This window comes from Felis catus, chromosome C1 (assembly GCF_018350175.1).
Source record: "Felis catus isolate Fca126 chromosome C1, F.catus_Fca126_mat1.0, whole genome shotgun sequence".
NCBI lineage: Eukaryota > Metazoa > Chordata > Mammalia > Carnivora > Felidae > Felis > Felis catus.
In genome coordinates, this window is record NC_058375.1 from 7,605,612 (window position 1) to 7,629,626 (window position 24,015).

At 52.8% G+C, this 24,015-nt stretch overlaps 1 protein-coding gene across 2 annotated transcripts in view; it reads left to right on the forward strand.

Moving 5' to 3' along the window:
- The window catches only part of PEX14 (peroxisomal biogenesis factor 14), a 145,727-nt gene extending 121,712 nt beyond the window's left edge, over positions 1-24,015 (forward strand). The window contains exons 5-9 of one of the 2 annotated variants that reach the window (XM_003989484.5): positions 12,431-12,516; positions 15,658-15,760; positions 16,934-17,031; positions 20,809-20,900; positions 22,709-24,015. In XM_003989484.5, coding sequence (XP_003989533.1) covers positions 12,431-12,516; positions 15,658-15,760; positions 16,934-17,031; positions 20,809-20,900; positions 22,709-23,153 — 824 coding nt within the window. In that variant the 3' untranslated portion in view covers positions 23,154-24,015. The remainder of the gene's footprint in view (positions 1-12,430; positions 12,517-15,657; positions 15,761-16,933; positions 17,032-20,808; positions 20,901-22,708) is intronic. The other variant, XM_019836145.3, reaches the window with a different exon arrangement.

The following is a 24,015-nucleotide window of genomic DNA, read 5'->3' on the forward strand; positions in this document are numbered from 1 at the left end:
ACTTAGCAGGTGCTCTAGAAGTGCTTGTTGAGTGGATAGATGGTGGTGGAAATGTGCCCGAGAATTAAAAGGCTGTCTTGTGTTACCATCAGCTGGGAGGAGCTTCCCGGGGAACCAGCGAATGGGACCTTCTGTGTGCTCGGCCGTGCAGGCCGTGCAGGCCGTGGGAGCAGAGGACGGGCCTTGCCTTCAGGAGGTCATGTGACCACTTAGAGGGAATACCAGTGCTTGGGGAAGGACAGTAAAGACTAACCCATGCCATCTTGCTTGGGGTGAATGGTGAGAGCTTTTGGAATTTCTGAAGACACATCTCACTTTTTGCTTATATAGAAGTTACTGGTTTGTGTGTTGAAGAAAACATTTCTCTAACTTTTAGGAAATTACATTTTTCTTCTTTTGTCCAAGTGACTGGTTTAGAATGGCAGCTTTTCAGGAGTGAGCACCCCGTCCGTTCTGTTTGCTTTGTGCCACACCCATAGTGGAGCCGTGTGGGTGCCACATAAATGCCATTTGTAGATACCGAGGAAGGCCAGTGTCCCAGGCAGGAACCAAGTGAAGAGATCCATTCCCTAGGTTTTTTCGGCCAGTGAAGGTGTCTTTGGTGTTGGTGGTAGGTAGGATTATATCTTTGCTCACGGTGCACTGTGTTCATTTTATAAGATTCCTCAACAAATAACAGAAAACCCCAAATAAGAGTGACCCAAACGAAACAGAAGAGTATTTCTCGGTTATGGTCACGTAGGTAGCCGAGACTCTCTGCTCTGCATCTCTGACACCTGGCTGGCATCTGTCTTGTGTTCCAGCGTGACTTCCCCAACTCCCACCCTCCCATCTGCTGTCCAGCCGGCAAGAGTGAGGAGAAGGAGAGTAAAGGACCCACCTCTTGGAAATTGCCCCCATCATTTTCACTTCCTGCCCACTGGCGGGAACTCGGTCACATGGCCACACCTGCCTGCACAGGAGGCTGAGAAATGCAGTCCTTGTCCTGGTGGGCCACGCTCCCAGCTTTTCGTATCTCACAGAAAGTCTGAGTTAGAATGAACACTGACTTCAGGATGATGGTTACCTCTGGGTGCAGAGGAGCACACGGCTGGTTGCAGTGGTATTTGGAAAGCTTTAGCTGGTAAAGTCGGTGGGTTTAGGATTGCTGATTTTATTATTACGCTTCATAACTTATAAATGTTATATTGTTTTGTATGCATCATAACTTACCAGAGGGCATTTTTAAAAGTTGAATTTGAACTACAAATCGAACCACCCTATGATCTAGTGATTGTACTACTGGGTATTTACCCAAAGGATACAATGCATGCAGACATGCACCCCAATGTTTATAGCAGCGCTATCAACAATAGTCAAACAATGGAGAGAGCCCAAATGTCCATCGACTGATGAGTGGATAAAGATGTAGTATATACATACACATAACGGAATATTACTCGGCCATCAAAAAGAATGAAACATCGCCACTTGCAATGACGTGGTTGGAGCTAGAGTGTATTATGCTAAGCGAAATAAGTCCGTCAGGGAAAGACAAATAGCATATGATTTCACTCACATGTGGAATTGAAGAAACAAAACGGATGAACATATGGAAAGGGGGGGAAGAGAAGAGAGGGAAACAAACCACAAGAGACTCTTAATGATAGAGAACAAACTGAAAACTGATGGAAGGAGGTAGGTGGGAGATGGGCGAAGTGAGTGATGGATATTAAGGAGGGCACTTGATGGGGCACTTGGGTGGTTTAGTCGGTTAAGTGTCTGACTCTTGGTTTTGGCTCAGGTCATGATCTCACGAGTTTGTGAGATCGAGCCCTGCATCTGGCTCTGTGCTGGTGGCTCATAGCCTGCTTGGGATTCTCCGCGCACCCCCCCCCCACCCCACCCCCCTCTCTCTGCTTCTCCCCCACTAGTGCTTGCACTCTCAAAAAATAAATAAACTTAAAAAAAGAAAGGGGCACTTGTGATGAGCGCTGGGTGTTGTATGTAAGTGACAAATCACTGAATTCTGCTCCTTAAACCGATATCGCACTGTATGTTAACGAACTAGAATTTGAATTAAAAAAAAAATTTTTTTTTTAATTAAATTTTTTTGAATTTGAATTCTCAGGTCTTGCTTTTCCCTTTGGTCTCAGCTGCTAACTGAGCAGAGAGAGAACGTAGAGCCCCCGCTGCTGGGTCTTGTTCTCAATCACTGTTGGCTCCCTCCAGCTCCACTCCTCGTTTTAAAAATTCTAACAACTTCTTTTTCTAAATCAGCTTTATTGAGGTATCATTTACCTAAAATAAAATGCACTTACTTGTACAATGCGACTTTTGGCAGGCATACACTGTGGGCATCACCACATTGTAGAACATTTGCATTGCCCCAGAAGGTTCCCGTGTGCCCTGTTCCCAGCCAGTCCGACTCTGGGGCATCCCTTGGTCTGCCTTCCATTGCTTCTGATGAGATTTTTTTTTTTTTCCCTAGGGTTTTATATAAATAAAATGGAATCCTTCAGTACACACTCTCTTGTCTGGTCTTCCCCTCAGCATAATGTTTTTGAGCTCTATCCAAGTCACTGTGCATATCAGGGCTTATTTCCTTCTTATTACTGAGTGGTATTCCATGGTGTAGGGGCATCTCAGTTTGTCCATCCACCAGTGGATGGGCTCCGGGCTGTTTCCAGTTCTGAGCTATTACCCTTAAAGCTCTTATGAATGTTTGGGTGCGAGTCTGTATGTTTCTGTAGCTCTTGGGTAAATGCCTAGGAGTAGAGTTGCTGGGTTATATGGTAAGTGGATGTCTGTCTCCATACGAAACCGCCAAACTGGTTTTCAAAGTGGTCGTACTATTTCACGCCCCCATCAGCAGTGAGAGATGCAGTGGCTGAGTATGGGTGCTAGCAGTTGGTCTTCTAGGTCTTTTTAAAGTCTGCCATTTTAACGTGTACACAGTGGTATCCCACAGTGGTTTGAGTTTACCCTTCTGGGATGGCTAATCCTGCTGAGCATCTTTTTACGTGCATATCGGCCACTTGCGTGCCTTCCTTTGTGAAGTGGCCCTTGCCATCTTTGCCTCTTTAATTGTCTTCTTGAGTTGGAAGAGTTCTTTATGTCTTCCAGATTCACGTGCTTTGTCAGATGTGTGTGGTGTTTGTATTTCCTCCCGAAGTGGCCAGCCTTTTCTTTTCCTTTAGGTTGTCTTTTAAAAAAGATTTTAAATTTCGGGCCATCTATTTTTTTTTTTTTCTTTACAGTTTATGGTTTTGATGTCCTGTCTGTGAAGACTTTACTTTTCCCCCAAGGTTGGAGAGGTTTTCTCCTAGAGGTTTATAGTGTATGCTTTAACGTCAAGATCTGTGATTCATTTTTAGTTAATTTTTATGTATGGTATAATGTGAAAGTCAAGGTTCATTTTTGCCTGCATGGATATCCAGTTGTGCCAGCACCATATGGCCAAAAAATTATCCTATTCCCATTATTTGTCCTTCTATCAAAAATCAATTGTTTAGGGGCACCTGGGTGGCTCAGTTGGTTAAGCCTCCGAGTTCAGCTCAGGTCACGATCTCACGGTTTGTGGGTTCAAGCCCCATGTTGGGCTCTGTGCTAACAGCTCAGAGCCTGAAGCCTGCTTGGGATTCTGTGTCTCCCTCTCTCTCTGTCCCTCCCCTGCTCATGCTCTGTCTCTGTCTCTCAAAATGTGAATTAATGTTAAAAGAAATCAATTGTTTATATATGCACGGGTCTGTTTCTATACTCTTTTTTTTAAAAAAAATTAAGTTTATTTATGTTTTGAGAGAGAGAGAGCAGGCAAGGGGCATAGAGAGAGGGAGACAGAGGATCTGAAGCAGGCTCTGTGCTGTCATCGCAGAGCCCGATGCGGGGCTTGATTGAACTCATAAACCGTGAGATCATAACCTGAGCTGAAGTTGGACACTTACCTGACTGAGCCACCCAGGCATTCTAAAAAAAAATTTTTTTTTTAAAACAAGCTACTGGAGTATATTCTACATATTATAACACTCACCCATTTCAAATGTACAGTTCCTGACTTCTGGTAACTTACTGAGTGATGCACTCATAGTCTGTGTTGGAGCACTTTCATTCTTCCCCATCAGATTCTTTGTGCCCCTTTACTGATAACCTCCCCTCTTGCCCCCAGGCAAGCACTAATCTGCTTTCTGTCCCTTTCCTGGATGTTTCAGGTAAATGGAATCTTGCAATATACGGTCCCTTGTGCCTGCCTTTCGCTCAGCACAGTATTTTTGGAGCTCTTCTATGGGGCAGCAGGTAGCAGGACTTCCTTTTTATTGCTGAAGAGTGCACCCGTTGTATGGACGTACCATCTTATGTCTGTGGGTTCACCAGTTGATGGATGACTGTCTCCAGTTTGGCCTAAAGTGAATCGTACTGCTAAGAGCATTTGTGTGCAAGTCTGATGTGGACGTATGTTTCCATTCCTCTTGGGTCGACCTCCAGGAGTTGAATCACTAGGTCATATGGCGGTTTTATATTTCTGGATTTCTATTAATTTTTCTCTTAGACAGCTTTTTAAGAAATGCTTATTTATTACTTTTGAGTGACAGAGAGAAGGCACCCAAGAGTGGGGGAGGGGCAGAGAAAGAGGGAGACCAGAGGATCTGAAGTGGGCTTTGTGCTGACAGCAGACAGCCTGATGGGGGGCTCGAACGCACGAACCCAAGACCATGACCTGAGCCCAAGTTAGATGTTTAACCTGAGCCACCTAGGCGCCCCTGGGCAGCTTTTTTTGAAGTATAACTTATACACAGTAAGATTAATCAATTTTAGGTGTACAGTTTAATGAATTGTACAAATTGTAATTCATTTAACTCCTGTAACCAACACTACAGCCACAATATAGAAAATGTCCATGACCCCAGAAAGTTTCTTTGTGCTCTTTGCATCTGTCCCCTCCCCAACTTCAGTTTCCTTTCAACCAGCAATCTATTCTGGGTTACTAAAGTTCTTACCTTTCAGAAATTTTCATGTAGATGGTATCATATAGCATGTAATCTTTTGTGTCTGGTTTCTTTACCCTAACTTGATGCTTTGAGACTGATCCATGTAGAGATACATCTACCTGTCAAGTTATACACACACACACACACACACACACACACACAAATACACGTTTCTGTGACACATCCCCACCCCCCCCCCCATATTCCTTTAAAAATATAAAACCCATTCTGAACTCACAGCTGAATAAAAGCAGGCTGAGTGGGGCTTAGCCAAGTGGGCATAGTTTGCTAACTCCTGTTACTCTGTGCTCTGGATCTCCCACAATTTGTTTATCTGTCGACCGTCGATAGTTGTTTGGGTTTCCAGTTTGGAGCTATTACGAATAATGCCACCACGAACATTCGTGTGCTAGTAGAAGCCTTTGTGTGCCTGTGTGCTTCCTTCTCTCTTCGTCTTATACCTGGGAGTGGATTGCCTTAGCCACACGTGGTGTGTGTGTTTGACTTTGTAAGAAACTATAAAACTCTTTCACCAAGTGGTTGCGCCATTTGTCATTCCCATCAGCAGAGCGGGGGGGGGGGGGGGTTTCAGTTTCTCCACATCCTGGTCTGCACTTGATAGTCTCAGTTTTTAGGTTTAGCCATATATGAACGTGTATGTGATAGGATTTCATTGTACTTGTCATTTGTATCTCCCTGATGACTGATGATATTTTCACGTGCTTATTGGCCGTTCTTACATCTTTCATGGAGTATCTCTTCTAGTCTTCTGCTCACACTTTTTTCTAAAAAAAGTGTCTTTTCATTGTTGAGTTGTATAGGTACAACTCTTTATCAAATACATGATTTGCAGATATTTTCCCCCAACCTATGACTTACTTTTTCATTTTCTTGGTGGTGCCTTTTGAAAAGCCCAAGTTGAAATTTTTTTTTTTTTTAACATTTATTTATTTTTGAGAGAGGGAGAGACAGAGCATGAACGGGGGAGGGTCAGAGAGAGAGGGAGACACAGAATCTGAAACAGGCTCCAGGCTCCGAGCTGCCAGCACAGAGCCTGATGCGGGGCTCGAACTCACGGACCGCGAGATCATGACCTGAGCCGAAGTCGGACGCTTAACCAACTGCGCCACCCAGGCACCCCCCAAGTTTAAATTTTTTTTTTTTTAATTTTTTTTTTCAACGTTTATTTATTTTTGGGACAGAGAGAGACAGAGCATGAACGGGGGCAGGGCAGAGAGAGAGGGAGACACAGAATCGGAAACAGTCTCCAGGCTCTGAGCCATCAGCCCAGAGTCCGACGCGGGGCTCGAACTCACGGACCGCGAGATCGTGACCTGGCTGAAATCGGACGCTCAACCGACTGCGCCACCCAGGCGCCCCCCAAGTTTAAATTTTTGATCGTGTCCGTTTTGTTCTTTTTTTCCTCCTCTTTTGTGACTCATTCTTTTTGTATTTGAAGATGTCTTTGCTTGCCCCAAGGATTTCCTTCTCTGTTTTCTGTTTTCTTACAGCAGCTTTAGAGTTTTTGCTTTCTGGCTTTGGTGTGCGATCCACTTCGAGTTAATGTGTGTGTATGAAACAAGGTGAGAGTTGAGATTCACTCTCTTCCCTCTGTGGCTCTCTAGTTGTCCCAGCACAGTTGTTGCAGGGATTATCCTTTCCCTGGGCCTCTTTGGCAAAAAAAAAAAAAAAAAAAAAAAAAAAAAAAATCCCTTGACTGTATAAGCCTGGGCCTATTCCTGGATGCTTCTGAGTTCTTAGAGTTTAATTAGAGCTTATATATTTTGATCTGTGAATGAGGATATAGATAGGACTGTCAGAGTCCTTCCTGCCTAAAGATGACACTGCTGATAGCGTTGCAGCCTGTCAGAAGTGGAAAAGATGGCCTTTCGTGTGATGTTCACATGAAGGGCCTTGAATTTTCAGGTGTGGCCGTGGTGGGGCTACCGTGGTGCCTTTGCCCTTGCTGCCCAGTGCTTCTGTTCAGAGCAGAGCTGTTGTGTTTCTCGGTGCCATGCTCTGGTTGGTTTGTCCTTCTGGCTGCTGCCACCATGCTCCGCCGGGTGCCCCAGCGTGCCCCCATACAGTGGCCGGCCCCCCGCAGCTCGGCCTGTAGTACAGCCGGTCGCCAGTCTCTGTGCATTTAGCCCCGCCACTCTGTGCCGTAACAAGCCCCGGTTTGGCAGACTGGCTTTATTCCAGGCCCTCACTGTGGAAGAGCCTGTCTTATTTAATTTCCAGGGTGGCTTGTGAGTGAAGCTGTTGGGATGATTTGAGCAGCTGGGTAGGGCGCGATGTGGAGTCACAGCCCCAGCCTTGGTGAGCGTGGAGGGGACCCCAGCTAGGCTTGCCTGGTTGCTGGCACCGCCTCGCCCTGCACTGAGGCTGCCAGCCTCCCCGAGGCCTTGATAGTTTCTCCGTGTCGTCAGCAGCATGATCTTGTGACGCTTACTGGATTGTGGCGTTGCCGTGATATCAGTGAGTCCGGGCTTGTGACTTGGTGGCTTCGAGTTCAACATTGCTGTGTTGCTGTGTGGGATTCCCAGCCCCACATGCGTCATTTGCTGTTTGTTCTCACCTACTAGGTGAGAATTTCTTGGTCGATGGAAGTTAGACTAAAGGACTGGAGTAATGTTGGTTTAGTTGTGTTCACGGAATGGTTCAGGAGCCACAGGGATGCATCTCTCCTGCCCCCGACAGGGCCACCACACGCGGTGGGTTCATCTGAAACCCTATGCTTTGGGCAGGCAGACTGGCCGAGCTCAAGCTAGTTGACAAAGTCCTTGGAAGGTTAAAGAAGGCATTGAGTTTCAAAGAGCCCTTAGCTCTTCTCCCTGCGGTGATTTGGCCTCTGACCTTGCGGCAGCCTAAGGCATCAGCGCAGGCCCAGCAGTGCTCAGTTGTGCAGGCTGAACACTGCTTCCACGGCTGACTGCCTCTTTATTCTTCATGAGATGCCAGCGACGAGGTGTTGTTGGTAAAGCACCCGGCCATTCAGCTCATTAGCTGGCTGTACCTGTTGGGGAGGTGCTGTGGACAATTTGAATCTGAGTGACAGTAAACAAACATATCGTTGTTCCTCCACTCTTCCAACGGCACAGAGCTCTGCCACCTTCAGTCAAGTGGTCTGTGCTTGACAAGAAGAGAAGAACGTCCTTGGGAGCCACTGGGTCGGTGGTGTGGAACCGGGATCTCTGGTCTCCGGCTTCTTGCCTGCCTTGTACACAGGCAGGCGTCTGCTTCCAGACTGGAGGCTTGGAAGCTTTTAAAAGGCTCATTTGTTCTGCTTCCCTTATTTCCAAGCTAGAGCAGAAGACTGACTGGCCCCATTTTCTGCCCTTGACTCTAAAATTCTGGACATTCGGGGAGGGTGGGGACCAGAGAGGTGTATTTCCCAGGTGCTCTGTTCCTTCGTGGGGGTCTGCACTGGCCTTGGAAAAAATGGGCCCCAGGGTGGGCAGCAGGGAGACTCGGAGTGGTCACGGTTGGGGGTTTGAGCCAGTTTGGGATCACATCGAGTGCTTTGCTCTGTTACCTTTGAAATCCACGCGGCAGGTCAGAGTTACCTCCTCTTACTTTCTCTCTTTTTTCATTTTGCCACAAGACAGAATTGTATCACACATCTCCAAAACGAGTAAAATGGCATTTCAGCTTCTTGTCTTTATAGACTCTCTGAACTTTAGGAAAGATCATTCTGGTCCCTTTTCATTAATAATGAAAACCAAGGGGCAATAAAATGTTCTTAACGCGAGCATGTCAGGAATGAGTCGCGGTGTGGGGGTGAAGGGTGCGGCCGGCAGGGAGCCACAGGTGTTGCTTGGTGCTTGAGGAGGTCAGAGCTCTGGAACGGTGGCGGCCGCTGGAGGAGGGGTTCTGGTTCGTGGACCCCTGAGCTGCCAGCATCTGTTCAGCCTTCCAGCTCCAGTACCCAGAATGAGAGACTGCGCTTCTCCAGGCACGACGTTTGCAGGAAAGAAGGAAGCGGGCAGGCTTTGGTTCTGGTCCAGTTTCTAGCGCGTTGCAGCTGTTCTCTTGCAGGAGATTGAGTGAGTATTTGAGAAGTCAGTGGTGAATAGAATATTCTAGAAACATGCCCATTTTGAAGCTGTTCTCTCTGAGGATTTGGGCAGCACAGATGGAGGTGCCAGGTGTGGACGGAAGCCCTCCTGAACAGTGACTCTTGAAGAGTGACAAGGTTACTGTCTCCACTTTTTCCTCCTAAAAATGGACTCGTACTGGATGTTGGACGCTTCATCGAGGCACTCAGAGCGGAGTGGGCTCGGGATGCGACCAATGAGAAGGTTGCCTGGGACTCAGAGCCTCCTGGCTCCTCTGGGTCAGGGTGGAAATATCCGTCTACGTCGGGGGTCTCAGAGCTTTTGATTTAATGAGCCGCAGTTGCTTATCCGCATAGATGCTTGTTGGGTGGGCACGCTCACTACAGCAGAGCAGCAGAGCTCCTTTCTGGAGACAGTTTCTGTGACCCAGAGAATCACTACCCAGCCCCAGGAGGGAGTGGGGACGCCCTGGCTTGCCATAACCCACACCCCAGGGCCCATGCGACACGCCAAGATGCACCATAAGCAGAGTCAAAAGACATATCCTGGGGGGGACTTTTGCAGCTTCTGTCACAGACAAAGGACTAATCTTCCAGGCTCCTCCATCACTGTCACCTTTGCCTCCTGAAAGCCCCCTTCAGCAGTATAAGAAGTTTTATAAATTGATGAGGAAATCGAGTGGGAGAGCAGGATCACATACATACAGTACCCCAGAAAGGACACACAGGGAGGAGATGTTCAGTCCTCGCTGGAAGATAAAGGCAAATGAAAACTGGAGTGGGGGACTCTTTTCTGCTTAGTACGGGCAGAAATCTGAGTGTGTTGAGCCCGCGGTGCTGCTGTGAGGAAGTAGGCACTCTTGGACACGGCTGGTGGGAGCCCACTGGTTCAGCCCCCGCGGAGGACTATTTGACAGTATCTTTCCAAATTGCAAATTGCCTGCGCTTCCGACCTAGGCGCCTAGGGATTGACGTGCACGGCTGTACTCGGACGTATACGTGAGATGACATGCGGTCACAGTCCTTGGGGGCAGCATTGTGTGAAACAGTAAGAGGCCGGAAATCAATGGGGAGTTGCTTAAATGGAATATTAGGCAGCTCTGGAAAGACAGCAGAATGAGGACGAGGGGGAACGGGCAAATAATACGGAGCAGTGTTGCCTTAGACGTGCATAAAAAGTCTCAGGCAGGACAGACAGGAAGCTGTTCTCAGTGGCTGCTGATGCTGGAGGGAGGCTGTTGGCAGTAGAATGACAAGATGACCTGTGTGCTTTTTAGACCGTGTGCGTCTCGTAGCTCCTCAAAAACTGTAAAACAGAAAAGGGAGTTGAGGGCTGAGGGGGGGTGGGCATCTTGGGAGTAAGTGCAGGAGACTCCAGGGCTGGGCCACCTTGGGAAACTGGTTGGGAGTCTGTAGGCCACACAGGTAGTGAGCAGGGAGGTGGCTGATGAGAGACTCTTCCAGGCCCCTGCGTCACTGTCGCGTCCGCCTCCTGAAACCCCATTCGGCTCAGGGAGGCGGGAGCGGCGCCCTTGCCACCTTGAGGGTCTTTGCCACTTGGACCAACCCCCCCCCCCCCCCCCCCCGCGGCCTGTGTGTCAGCAGCCCCTCCTCCCTGAGTGCCCACGTCCTGCCACTGAGCTTTGAGAAGTTCCCTCGCCTGCTCCCCTCTGGTCACGAGATGCCAGGATGTGACGAGCACCTGGAGAGCTTGCACGCCCAGGGACAGGTGAAGGCAGAGATCCCCGGCGCCCGCGCCTGGTGTCTGCCCCTGCCCGTGCTTCGGCTTTGCCCCCTGACCTCGTGCTCTTTTCAAGAAGTTCGGGAATGCGGTTGCTCTTCCTCCTCTTACCCTTTCCTCTCCTAAATGCGCGTGCGCACCCCAGCTTCCTTGTCATAGCAGCCCCGGTGGGTGCCTTCTGGGCAGCCTGCTGCGGGCGCTGTGGTCTGCTGCCACGGATGGATTAGTGTCCTGCATTAGTGCCCTGCCTTCCCTGGCAGGTCCCTTGAGAGGAGGCCGAGCGTCAGGGAAGATTATGGACACGAAAGCACTTTGTAAACAGTGCATGGGAAAGATTGTGAGGTAGAGAACCCCGCTCTCCTCGATTCAGGAGTTGGGGGGGGGGGTCTCCTGGAGGCTATTCTAGAGCACTGGGCCTGGGACCTGCACCTGTGCAAGGACTGGCTGCCCATTTCCGGTCCCTTCACAGCAGCAGCACGTTGTCATCCTGGCCCCGTCCCTCTTACCTTTTGTGGCCCCTTTGGTAGCCTCTTCCCTGCCTCCTCACCTCTCTACCTCCCACTTGTATCTCGCCCTCGAGGACACCCCGTGTTATCTCCCAAAATACAGAGCTGCCTGGGTCACTCCTGATTCAGAGCCTTCGGTGACCCCAGTGCTGTGATCCCTCTTCTCCCCGCTCTGCCCTCTACCACTCCCGCTTGGGTGACCCCTCTCTGCTCTTGCTGGCCTCCCCCCTTGGATAGGCCCAGTTGCTCACTTGGGTCACACTGGCCACCTTCTCTCCTTTGAACAAAAGTCAACCCCTACCTTTGTACTTGCTCGTCCCTTGCCTGGAGCTCTGTCCTTGGGACCCCACAGGCCTCAGCATCTGCCTCTTCCAAGGCCCTGCCGACCCCTGCTTCTCTCCCCCGACTCCCCGGCATCACCTTGTTGGGGCTCACCCCCCCCCCTTTTTAAGATTTTATTTATTTAAGTAATCTCTACACCCAACGTGGGGGATCGAACTGACAACCCCGAGATCAAGAGTCTCCTGCTCCACCGACTGAGCCAGCCACGTGCCTGCCCTGTTGGGCCTTCTTGATCACTCTCCGGAGTTGCCTTGCTCAGTTGTTTGGAAGCTGTCTCCTGCACTTGTTGAGTGTGAGAGCAGACCAGGACACGGGGGTCTCGTCGCCATTGTGCCCCCGTGCCTGCAACACGGTCGGGCACGCAGAGGATGCTTCGTGAAGTCTTGAATACACAGATGGTGCAGGCTCCCCTCCCCCGTCCTCTGCCTCTCAAGTGGCTCTTAGCTCATCCCTGTGGGTGGCAGGCGCGGGGACGTGTATTGACGCACACCTAAGTGTGTTTGTGTCAGCCTCGCAGGACCCTTTGTTCCCTGAGAGCGGAGACCGTGCCCTAGATCGCCTCTGTCACTTGAGGGCCACCCGAGGCTTGCTCGCTGCCACACACCTCTGCACAGGAGGTGTGAGGTTGAGGCAGGTGGTCCCGAGAGCCCGGAAAGAGCGGGGAGGCGACGCCAAGCCGCTGTTCCCGACCGTCGCACGCCATCCCGTGTAGTTGTGTGTCACAGATGCCGATCCTCTGAGATTGAGACAGTACACGTGCTCTCCCCCACCCAGGAAGGACGCGTGTGCTTCTCCTGACGCCCTTTTCTCCCCACCTCAGGCCCTGTGGGGTCCCGATGGAGGGACTACGGCGCCTTGGCTGTCATCACGGCAGGCATCGCGTTTGGCTTTCACCAGCTCTACAAGGTAAGTCCGCCTTCCCTGTGGCTCCCCTGGCATTCAGCCCCACGCTCCCCCGTCCCAGGGTTTACCTGTGTCGAGGCACCCAGCCCTGGAGCGCGATGGCAGGAGAGGGGCCGCGTACGGAGGCGGAGTATACGGAGGAACACGCTCTCTGCGCGGGGCGTCTGGTTCGGGGTCCGTGCTGCCCCCGCCTGCGTGGCAACTCCAGACCCCGCCTCGTCTGCTGCACCCAGCACTGCTCCTCCGCGTCCCCACCGCACAGGGTGACCGTGGGGCCCCTCCGTCTACAGGCTGTGTGCCCGGCCCATGCTGAGTGGCCGGGGCATTTCTGAGAGACAGAATAACACGGCGCTTGAGAGCATGGACACTGGGGCCCGGCTGCTGTGTGGCATCCTGCTTCTGCCACCTAGTAGTAGCTCAGTGGTCTCACCTGTAAGACGGGGACAGCGGTACCTACCTCACGAGGCTGTTGTGAAGCCCAAAGGAGTCCCTGCTCCTTTGAAAGTGCTGTGTGCCTGGCACCCACGAAGCATTCTGTATGCTATTGTTCTACTTTAGTATTGGGAACCAGCTTTGAGAATCTCACTGTGATGCCATTTATGGGCTGTGTTTTCTGTTTCCTGCATATTATCTTGGCATCCACGTAAATCTGGGATTTTTTTCCCGCAAACTTCATGGTCAACCCGCTGGATCCCAGACTTCATTGTTCCCAACAGAAGTGCAGGCGTGAAATGAACACGTACTTCCTTGATACCAAATACAAACCAGATACTGACCAGCAGACACTAACTTTGATTTGAAGCAAAGCGCGTCTTTTTGAGGACACAGAGCCGGGGGTAAGCCCCAGAGACAACTCTCTACTGGTCCTGGGGAGAAGGCCTCCGCTCCTGAGCCCCTGCGGTTCCACCCCTCATTTGCAGATTTAAAAAAAAAAAAAAAAAAAGTCTGAATGAATTCCCAGACTCAATATTGTAACTTTTAGCACATGAAACATGTTTAAACACCGTGCTCTGGGATTCTTAATTTTTGACTTAGTGCAAAATCTAGTGACAGAGTTGTAGCAGAGTGTAATTTGTTCAGGGTAACATCTATTCTTGGAATTGGAAATTTCCATGTCAAATCCAGAAGCAAAATGTTCTAGGTCCTGGGACTTCTCCCTCTGACCCGATGCCCACCCTCCCCCCCCCCCCCCCCCCCCCGCCCCGTCCCCGACCCTGTGTGCTGAAAGCCTGGTTCCAGTCACTGACTGCCTACAGTCATCAAGAAGAATAAAACACTAAGAATTCTCGAAACCACTCCCGGCTCTCCTAAGCAGTATCTAATGGTCACATGGCCGCCCTCGGATGGCCTGCAGCTAGAGGAGCAAAGCAGAGGTATCATCAGTTCTTTCCATGAAGCCCTGATCTTTACGCCTTAAAAAAGAAAGAGATGTTGAAAGATAAGTCACAATGGTGATGAGAATTTCTTTAGTTTCTTTAAATTAAAAAAAAAAAAAAGGTAAGAGCTGTCATCTTGTTTTATAGATACGTGACAGTTTGGGCTCGGGTAGTGTATGCGCTCCTTCCCGTGGCTTTTTTGATCTCAGAAATCGAATTTTTCGTTAGTTACATGCGTAAGAATCTCTTGACTTGTACACTCGGGAAACTTTCAGCCCAGAACGTAAGGCTACATGTGATGAGTTTCGGCTCAGTTGTGGGTAATAATTCACACAGCGGTTGAAAAGCACTTTGCAAAATAGAAAATGCTTCTATATGTGTGCTAAATAATGATCTTCGCTGAGAAGTCGCTCTTGAAGTGAGTTCTCCCGCAAACCCCTCGTGAGAGACCTCCTTCTCCTTCTCCAGTAGAGTCTTAATGGAGAAGTTGCTCTCTTTTTTTCCATCGGGGCACCAAATGGGGTAGGAAGCAAAGTTCCTTGGTCACACCTGCCAGCCTGTGCTCTGCTACCTCTAGTCCCACCCCATTAATGGTGACGACTGGGCTCACGCTCCAAAAACAAGAGGCGCCAAGCCCTGAGCCACGTTCTTTCCTCCAGCTCTCCCAGCGGCCACCCTGCTGCCTGCCTTCCGCCCCTTCACACCTCAAAGTAGGCAGCCAGTTACCAGCTGTGCCCCACCTTGCCTTCTTCCTGAATGTTCCAAGACCCCCGTGCTCCCCTAGGCTTCCTGAATTTTGGACCCTGTCATTCAGTTGACCTGTTGCATCCACTTCCTTTTCCCCAGAGCCCGTGTCTTCAGCTTCCACCCCTTCCTCTCCTGCTGCCCTTGTGTCTGGGGGGAATTTGACTGCATTTGACTCCCACCTGAAGGAAACCTGTTCTGAGGATTCAAGGCTTAGTTTAAAAAACAACAACAAACTTGAGGTGGGACCTCGTTCGATGGCCTTGGAATACCATCTATTATTCTCTAGTAAAAGGACCAAAGGCCCAGAAGTCTGTTGTGGATTTTCATCTAGTTTCTCAAATTATTTTTTGTTTATTTGACTCATTTTCCTCTGAATGGATAATTCATTCGCAAGGTTCCAAGTGTTTAGAGGTTCGGAGAAGAAAGCTTCCCTTCCACTGCCTGGAGGCCATCAGTGGGATCTCTTTCTTCTATCACCTTCTACATTTTTATCTTAAAACTTTTTTTTTTTTAAGTTTATTTGAGAGAGAGCATGTGCACGAGCAGGGGAGGGGCAGAGAGAGAGGGAGACAGAGAATCCCAAGCAGTCTCCACCTGGTCAGCATGGAGCTGGATGCAGGGCTCGATCCCACAAACTGTGAGATCGTGACCTGAGCCGAAACCGAGGGCTTACCTGATGGAGCCACCCAGGTGCCCCTTTATCTTACAGCTTTTAAAGCAGAATTTTAAATAGTTTTTGTTACTGAAATATATGTAGCATCCCGGAGGTAATTAAGTGAAAGAACCAAAAAGAGACCACATGGACCTTCCTCGCCCCTACTTCTGGGTCCTTGTCCTCATTCAGAAAGAATCTTAATCAGCTTCGTAACTTTCAAACATCTCATTTACGGTGTTTGTGTCGGTGTCGGGTTTCCAAAACCCAGAGGTGACAGAGAGAAAGTTGGTGGGCAGAACTGGCGAGCCCGCTGGAGAATAACCCCAAGTTGGCACCCACTGCTCACACCCACCCTGCTCCTTGTAGAAATACCTGCTCCCCCTCATCGTGGGTGGCCGAGAGGACAGGAAGCACCTGGAGAGGATGGGGGCAAGTCTCTCGGAGCTGAGTGGCAGCGTGGCACAGACAGGTAAAGATTAATGACTCCATCAAGTCGCCCCTCCAAGCCTTCCCGAGCAGCCCCTTCTCGCCCCGCCCCTCCCCCTCGCCTCCACTTTATGTGGTGACTTCATTTATCTGCTCTGAGAATCTGTTCACATTTGCAAATGAAGCCGCCGTCATTTCGGTTTAATTTGAAATTGCTTGTTTACTGTCGGCGCGGCCTCAATTAATTATGTTTTTACGGAAAGGCTCCCAACCTCAGAATATTAATAAGGGGAATAAAATGACAGCCTTTCTAAGGGCTGTAAAGTTCATTTTTAATTTCTGCTTCTGTGAGGTTTTCAGGGGGGTTTTCAGCGATTTTTTTCCCCCTTCCCTCTAAGAATCCAGCACAGGGTCAAGAGAGGCTGTAATTACTGCGGCTCCGGGGACCCCAGCCACCTCCTCTGTCATCGACTCCACAGGGCTGGCGTTCATTACCCGGTGCCCCAGTGATGGCCCAGATTAGCTGGGACCTGTCGCACCAGGGACGGCTTTTCCTCTTTATAAACTTGTTTACTAGACGGAGGCTCTGAATCTAAAAACTCAGGCAAGCGAGAGAGCCACTGTCCCAGGCAGGAGTCTGTCCCACTGGGGTGCACTTGCAGAGACCCCAGAAACGCTCTGGTGCATCTGGCCCTGGGAGGCTGACCCCAGGGCCCACGGCTGGGACACGGTCTGGTACCACCGTGGCCCCGGGAGCTACGGCAGCCTCCGGGTTGGGTACGGAGGGCAGGAAGGAGTGTCAGGAAAGCGGGATTTGCGGTCTTCAACCGCGCCCGGGATCATACGGGTCTGAGATGCGTTTCTCCCAGCTTCGGAGAATCCGAGAACTGCATGGTGAGGGGCGTGAGATGAGGGACGCGGACGCAACCGAAGTCGGAAGAGCCAAGCAAATCATAAGCACATGTAATTGGAGGGGAGAGGTTTTGGACGGATATACTGTTGACCACGGACAAGTGCACAATAGAAAGATGGAGTGGAAATCCTAGAGGTTAGATACAGTGCAGGTAGATTGCCCGGAGTGCAGATAAATTATATGGATTGTGGGGTGGGGGATGACTGCAGATAAATTAGATGTGGCAGCTATAGGTGTGTGGACAGAGAAGGGAAGAATCTGTGTGTATCATTTAACAGCGATGTGACTGCTTTTTCCTCCCAGTGACTCAGTTACAGATGACTTTAGCCTCCGTCCAGGAGCTGCTGATTCAGCAGCAGCAGAAAGTCCAGGAGCTCGCCCACGAACTGGCCGCAGCCAAGGTACTTGTCCCTGACCCGCTCGGGTCCAGGTCTGCTCTGCTCGGTGCTCTGCTCATTTACAACGTTCCACGGGGTCTGACTTTGTTTTTCTCATGCCGGATACACAAGCAGGGGCCCACACAGTCCTCGCAGAGAAAGGAGGCGGCCACCGTCCCGTCTCTCCTGCTCCGTGTCCCCTCCTCGCAGGACGGAGGAGAGGCAGCTCTCTGCCTGCGGCCCCTCCTGTGGCAGCTCACGCCCACGCTCTGGAGGTGGCCGGTGTAGACACAGGGTGGTCTCCGCTGGCACTTTAGGCCACAGGTCACAGCGTTTCAAGAGCGAGTCCAGGGAGCAGGGAAGTGGGGGAGTATGCCAGGGCCCTGGGCGACACCCTGCATCCGCGGGCAGATTCTCTACACCCAGGTCTCGGGGAGTCAGGGAGCCCCTAACAGAGCGCCAGCTGGGATTGCCCGGGGCTGTTTCCATGCCTTACTTCCCAAATCTGGAGTAGTCTTGGCAATATCAGGTCCTGGGATGAGACCTCTTGGGTCGAAATCTGCTTCTGCCGTGTGCCAGCTGCGTGAGCACAGGCAAGTTACTTAACCTCCCTGACTTACTTTCCTCATCTGTAAGAGGGACCTGTAATGGCACCCCTTCACTGTCTGCACATGCTTAGAACAGTGCCCAGCTGCTGTCAGCTCCCGGGATTGCAGGCTTCTGGCCCAGGCCTGTAGGTGCACGACAGGGTCATTCCTGAGGCACTTAGACTGAGCCCAGGGGACAGTGGTCCAGTGGCTCCAGGATGTCCACTGTCCTCCCCAGTCCATCCCCGTTCCTGTGCTGCTTTCTGGTCGCTTCCACGCAGCCCGTGCTGTAGAGGAACCTACTCTGAGTGGCTCTTCCAGGAGAAGCCCCAGCCGGCGCACAACCAGATGTGAGCCAGCACTCAAAGCTTTTGCGTTTGCAAAACGAAGTGAAACCGGAATCTTTCTATTTCTGATGGAATCTGGGGGTACCTCCTGTGAAGAGGGGTCCCCAAGAATCCCCTTTCCCCTTCTTGGTACCCCACACACGAGGTGCTGCCTGCCTGCACTTCCCCCGCAGATGCTGCGGTCGCCCTCGGCCGCCTCTAGCTGCTGTGCGCACTCCCCGTGGGTAGCGGCCCTTAAAGCAAGCGGGAAGCCTGTATTATGGCCCCCGCCCCACTCTCCTCTATTATCTTTGGAAGCGGTGGCCTGCCAATGGCCAGAAGCCATTCCGGAAATTGGAAAACTGTTTGCAGACCTGAAGCATTAAGATTAAGACCACATGTTGCATTTTAAGAGGGGAGGGGGCCCAGGATTGTGCTTGGTGGTTGAGCGCTGCCTCTGAGTTTCTTGTGCTTGCCTCCCTGCTGGTCCCGCCCCCCCCCCCCCCCCCGCCCCCAGCTGCCTTCATCCTCTCCTGTCCTGACGAGGGGCTCACTGGTGCTGTGTTGAAACCCAAAAGAGGGAAGACTTTGGTTACCCCATAAACCAGAGACTCAGAGCTGTGTTTTCTCAGCTGTAACGTAAGTTTTTATATCTGGCTTCCAAACTCCTACTGCAGCACTGTAAAAAATTAAAAAGAAGAGCGTTAAGTAATTAAAAAACCTACATAAAACTGAAGGCTGGGAGTTTTCTACAACTGTTTTTTAAAGAGACTGGCTAAAAAGCCCCAGATGTCAGATTTTATTTCTAAATCCTGGCATCTGGCACCATATGCGTTTGGAAATTTGAGTCCTTTGTAGGCCGGTGAGTGGAAATTGCTCCCTTGTTAATGGGCTGCTATGGCTTTCAAGGTCTCAGAGAAGCCAGAACAGTGGCTCCTGGATCTGCGCTGTCTGGTGGTCTGGACCGAGGACCCCGAGGGGATGTGTGTGCGGGCGACTGGTGTTTGCAGTGGTTGCGTGCGCTCCCGCCGAGACCTCGGCCCCTCCGAGGGGCTTCTCCCTGTAAAGGAGCGCTCGCCTGAGCAGGCCCAGAGCGGCCCCCACCCCAGGCTAGAGGCCCGCAGAAGGCTGGTGGGACCATCCAGGGCCCCTCCCCGCTGCCAGCCCGGGTAGAGGTGTCAGGGAAGCCGGGGCCTTGCATGACTAACCAGTGCCCTGGAAGCCACCTGGAGGTGGCGTCCAGCCTGGTGGATGCAGGCCCGCGCACCTGGGCCCATCATGCCTGGAATTGGCCCATAAACACTTCACAGGCCGCTTGGCCACCGGCAACTGCCATCTGGGGGGCCACCGTTTGGACTTCCCTCTTCTCTGTCTGTCTCAACAAGATTTGCCAAGAAAGCTGTGGTTGTCGGAAGTTTATTTGGAAAATGGTCAAATCAAAGGGGAAAGGTATGCATGGAAAGACGGCATTTGTCCCTTTCTCCCGTGGACCCTCTTCGGGGAGAGAATCGGAGTTAAGTCCTAGAACAGCTTCTTTCCCTCTGCTGAGCCTTCAGAGCCATCCCCAAACACTGACTGTGGATGGACTGTGTGGCCTGCATGCTGTGGTAGCTTTGCACTTAGTGGGGTGCGGCCTGGGGGCCCGACCCCCCTGAGGAGGGAGACGCAGACCTCCCAGCAGCACGGGAAGGTGCTCCGAGGCGAAGCTTGTTTTCCGGGCCTGCTTGAGATTGGAGCTGCGGGCCGGGCCGGGCGGGTGCCCAGCGGTCTCCCTGACCCCCCAGGACAGGCACGCCTCAGAGATACTGCGGGTCTGGTTCCAGACCACCATAGTGAAGCAATTATTGCAAGAAAGCGAGTCACGTTACTTTTTTGGTTCCTCGGTGCACGTGAAAGTTCTGTTTACGCTATACTTTATTAAGGATGTAGTAGCATTATGCCGAGGAAAACGTACCTACCTTAAATTTAAAAATACCTTATTGCTAAAAAATGCTGATCGTCATGTGAACTTTCAGCAAGAGTCCTATTCGCTGATCACAGATCCCCACAACGAATATAATAATAATGAAAAAGTCTGAAACACTGTGAGAATTGCCAAAACGTGACACAGAGACACAAAGCAAACGGTTCCGGGGCACCCGGCGCCAACAGACTTGCTCCATGCAGGGTCGCCACGGACCTTCCCTCTGTAAGAACGCAGGTCTGCGAAGCGCAGTAAAACGAGGTAGGCCCGTACCGTGGGGTTGTGGTGGCTGCCGGTCTCACCCCCGAGTCCAGTCCTGTGTGTGGTGATCTCAGCAGGGAGGGTGGCTCCGCTGGTGTAGTTGCTGTGGAGATGGGAGTCACCTGTTCTGTTAGTTGGTTTTAATGGGACGTTTCAAACCCGTGACGGAAACAGGGCTGCAGCCCGGACAGTGTGCTTCTGTCACACAGCTGGGCGCGTGTCTCAGCCGGGCTCTGCTCGTGCCCCCAGCTTGCTTTGCGGCCCCTGCCAGACAGTGGGTCATCACGTATCGCAGACACTTCCTGTTTGCATCTCTTGAAGGATAGGGGCTCTTTTGCTGCTGGTATTTTGCACAGCCAGAATACCGTTACTCTACGGCTAAATGCATGTCACAATTGCTTAATATCATCAGATACCCGAACAGAGTGGCGGCAGTATTTGTTTTTAGGGTGCCGTCATTTAAACAGAAAGACCCAGGAGGGTAGACCCCTGGATGGGCAGTGGCAGAACCTTCCCAAGCGGTCTCCAAGCTGGCACGCAGGACACAGCACGCCCTGCATCCTGCTGATGCTGCGGCCCCTCCCGCCACCCTGGCTGGCGGAGCCCCATGGGGAGGGAGGGGGGTGCCGCTCTGATCCTTGTTCTCCCATGTTTTGACTTTCAGGCCACTACATCTACCAATTGGATGTTGGAGTCCCAGAATATCAATGAACTCAAGTCGGAAATTAACTCCTTGAAAGGGCTGCTTTTAAATCGGTAGGAGGAGAGAGGGGGTTGGGCTGTGGTTCTGCCCCAGCCTGGGGCCGCCAAGTGGGAGCCCCTGGGGCCTGTCCAGCTGTCACGGGAAGGGATGAGACGAGTCCCCCTGAGGGGCCCCTGTCTGTCCAGCCCCTGACTGAGCCGGGAGACTCAGGGATTGAGTTTGGGAACCTTGGGAGCTTCTGTTTTCCCTCCCCCAGAGGCGCCCCCCCCCCCACTCCAAGGGGGACAGCCTGGGGTGCCTTGTCAAGACCCGGTCAGGGACAGCTGCAGCCAAAACACGGGACCTGGAGCTGAAGAGAACATCCCTATCCTGAAACAGGGCCTCCAGGTGGGGCCATCGCCTCCTCCTCCCTCCTGAGCCCTGACAGGACCTCTCAGTGGACAGTGTAGTCCCAGAGAAGTTCCTCGCAGAAGGCCAAGGAGCCCTCAGTTGGAAGGATTCTCCGATTCAGGGCAGGGGACAGAAGCAGTGCCTGCCATCCCGCCCCTAGCTTCTTTGGTCTCCTCCTGTCCTTCAGTGACAGCACCTGCCTTGAGCCCCGACAGTGGAGGCCGTGTCACCAGTGCAGCCCTGAGTGGAGGGGTGACCAACCTGTGCTGGCTTTAAATCCGCAAGCCCTGTGCCCCAGGAGCCACTCAGTCCCGAGGTGGATACTGGGATGGTTGGCCACCTGGCCCGCAGGGCACTTTGGGTCGGCCTTGCCTGGCTTCTCACTTCTCTGGGGTTTAGTAGGGGCTCTGTGAGGTGGTCCAAAGGTTCAATCACTCGGGGTCAAGGATTGGGGGCTGCAGGGGTCTTGTGGCCCCAACCAGGGGACCCATTTCTCTAAGCCACCTTCTCGTAGGCCCTCTTGGGAGAAAAGAACATGGCCCTAAGAGAGGTGTGACCGAGCTTGGCGACTAGAGGGTTGTCATTAGGAGAAATCTTTTGTGTTTCTGAACCTAGGAGACAAGAGCCTTTGAGGTCAGGGGGACAGAGAGCAGGGAGTTTGGAAACTTTGGAGGCAAGGAAACCGCCAACTGCATTTCTGTTAGCATCCACGCTGCCTTTGCTGTACGCACGCCATGCTGTGGGGTCGGGGCAGCGGGGGGAGCTGTCCTGAGACCAGCGCTGGTGGACCATGGACAGCCCAGGAGGGAGCGGCCATTGTCCTAAGCCTTTGTCCTCTCGGCTCAGGCAGAGATGGGCCTGCCCGCCCTCGAGCCATTGCCAAGCGGACCTGACCTCCCGGGTCCCTCGTGCAATCGGCTTAGGTCCGGGCTGGCCCAGGGCACTGGCGTTACCCTTCTGGTTGTGAGGTCTCTGAGCCCATAGCCAGTGGCCAGGCCTTCCCACTTCTACCCAGGTCGGAGATAAGGTAGACGGAGTCGAGGCCACGTGGCTTGGGTCCCCAGTTCCCTGGCTCAGCCTCAGTTCCCTGCTGGCCCCTCCACCCCCAGCCCCCTCTCCTAGGGGCTAAGGACTGGGAGGGAGCGGGCTTCAGTTGGTGGCAGCCCCTGGGGCCAGCTGTCCAGTACCTGCCAAGAAAGGCAGGCCTGGCCCAGGCAGGGAGGGCCCAGGAGGCACCCTGAGTGAGGCAGGGTGCTCTGAGGGCACTTCTGGCTTCCACTTCTGCTCCAACCTCCAACCAGCCCAGAGGCCTTTTTTCTGGGTGGCAGGGTGGGAGGTGGGCGGCCCAGTGCGTCCTGCCCCCTGCTCAGCGGCCCTGGGGGAGTGCGTTGGCCGGGGGACGTGTGTGGCTCTGCCGAGCGAGGGCCCCAGGGTGCTGGCACCAACCCTGCTTCTTCTCTCCCTGTGTCAGGAGGCAGTTCCCACCGTCCCCCTCGGCCCCGAAGATCCCGTCCTGGCAGATCCCGGTCAAGTCCCCGTCCCCCTCCAGCCCCGCTGCTGCCACCCATCACAGCAGCAGTGACATCTCGCCCGTCAGCAACGAGTCCACGTCATCCTCGCCCGTGAAGGAGGGCCACAGCCCCGAGGGCTCCACGGCCACCTACCACCTGCTGGGCCCCCAGGAGGAGGGCCAGGGGGTGGTGGACGTCAAGGGCCAGGTGAGAATGGAGGTGCAGGGCGAGGAGGAGAAGAGGGAGGACGAGGAGGAGGAGGATGAGGACGTGAGCCACGTGGACGAGGAAGACTGCCTGGGGGTGCAGAGGGAGGACCGCCGGGGTGGGGACGGCCAGATCAACGAGCAGGTGGAAAAGCTGCGAAGGCCCGAGGGTGCCAGCAATGAGAACGAGCGGGACTAGGCCCCGAGGGCAGCCGGCCTCCGCTGGGCCGCCTGGCCGGGTTCCTCCTCCTCCAGCTCCGGGAGGGCCGCCTTGTGCAGGCGGGGCCGAGCTGTCGCAGCCTCCCGCCTCCGTGGGGCCCGAGCTCTGTGCGCGGGGACGAGTCTCCGTGCAGCCGGCCTCTCTGTCCTGAACGCCAGCCCCAGCCTGCCGCTTCCTCCGCTCGGCCCCAGCCAGCTGGGCCTCGACCTTGTTCTCACGTCCGGCTGAGGGCGCAAATTTTCCGGGCCCGGGCCCACCTCAGCCCTGTCTCCCAGACGGAGGTCTTGTCCAGGGCGTGTCTGCTGAGCATCTTAGCTAACCTAACACCGTGCATGACAAGAGGTAGTTTAATTACCTGGCTCCCGGTCCTCCGCGGAGGAAGAGCCGCGTTGATGTGGTATCTGCTGACCTGCCGCCCTCCCGTCCTGCCGCGGCTCCTTCACTAGCCTCACGAGGGGCCGGGGGCCGTCTCGTCATGTGTCCAGAAGCCACGGCCCTGTGCTCTTCTCTCTCTCGGCAAGGGCCTCCCGGGGCCCCACAGCCGGCTCTTGTCCAGAGGCTGCGCCCCCACGCGCCGTCCCAGCCCCACCGCGCCCGTCGTCCTTCCAGACAAATGAAATCATTCTGCACTTCTCCCGTCCTCGCTCGCTCGCTGCATTGTGACTCAGCTAACCCCATGGCGAGACGTGGTTCTCACTCCCACGTAGGAGCCAGGCGTCAGGGCCCCCCTGTCTGCCCCCCGCCCCCGAAACACATGTTCATTTGTGTGATCAGGTATAGGTTTCAGAATATAAGATACTACTGTATATAATTGTAATAAATACGAGTTGTCACTATTTAA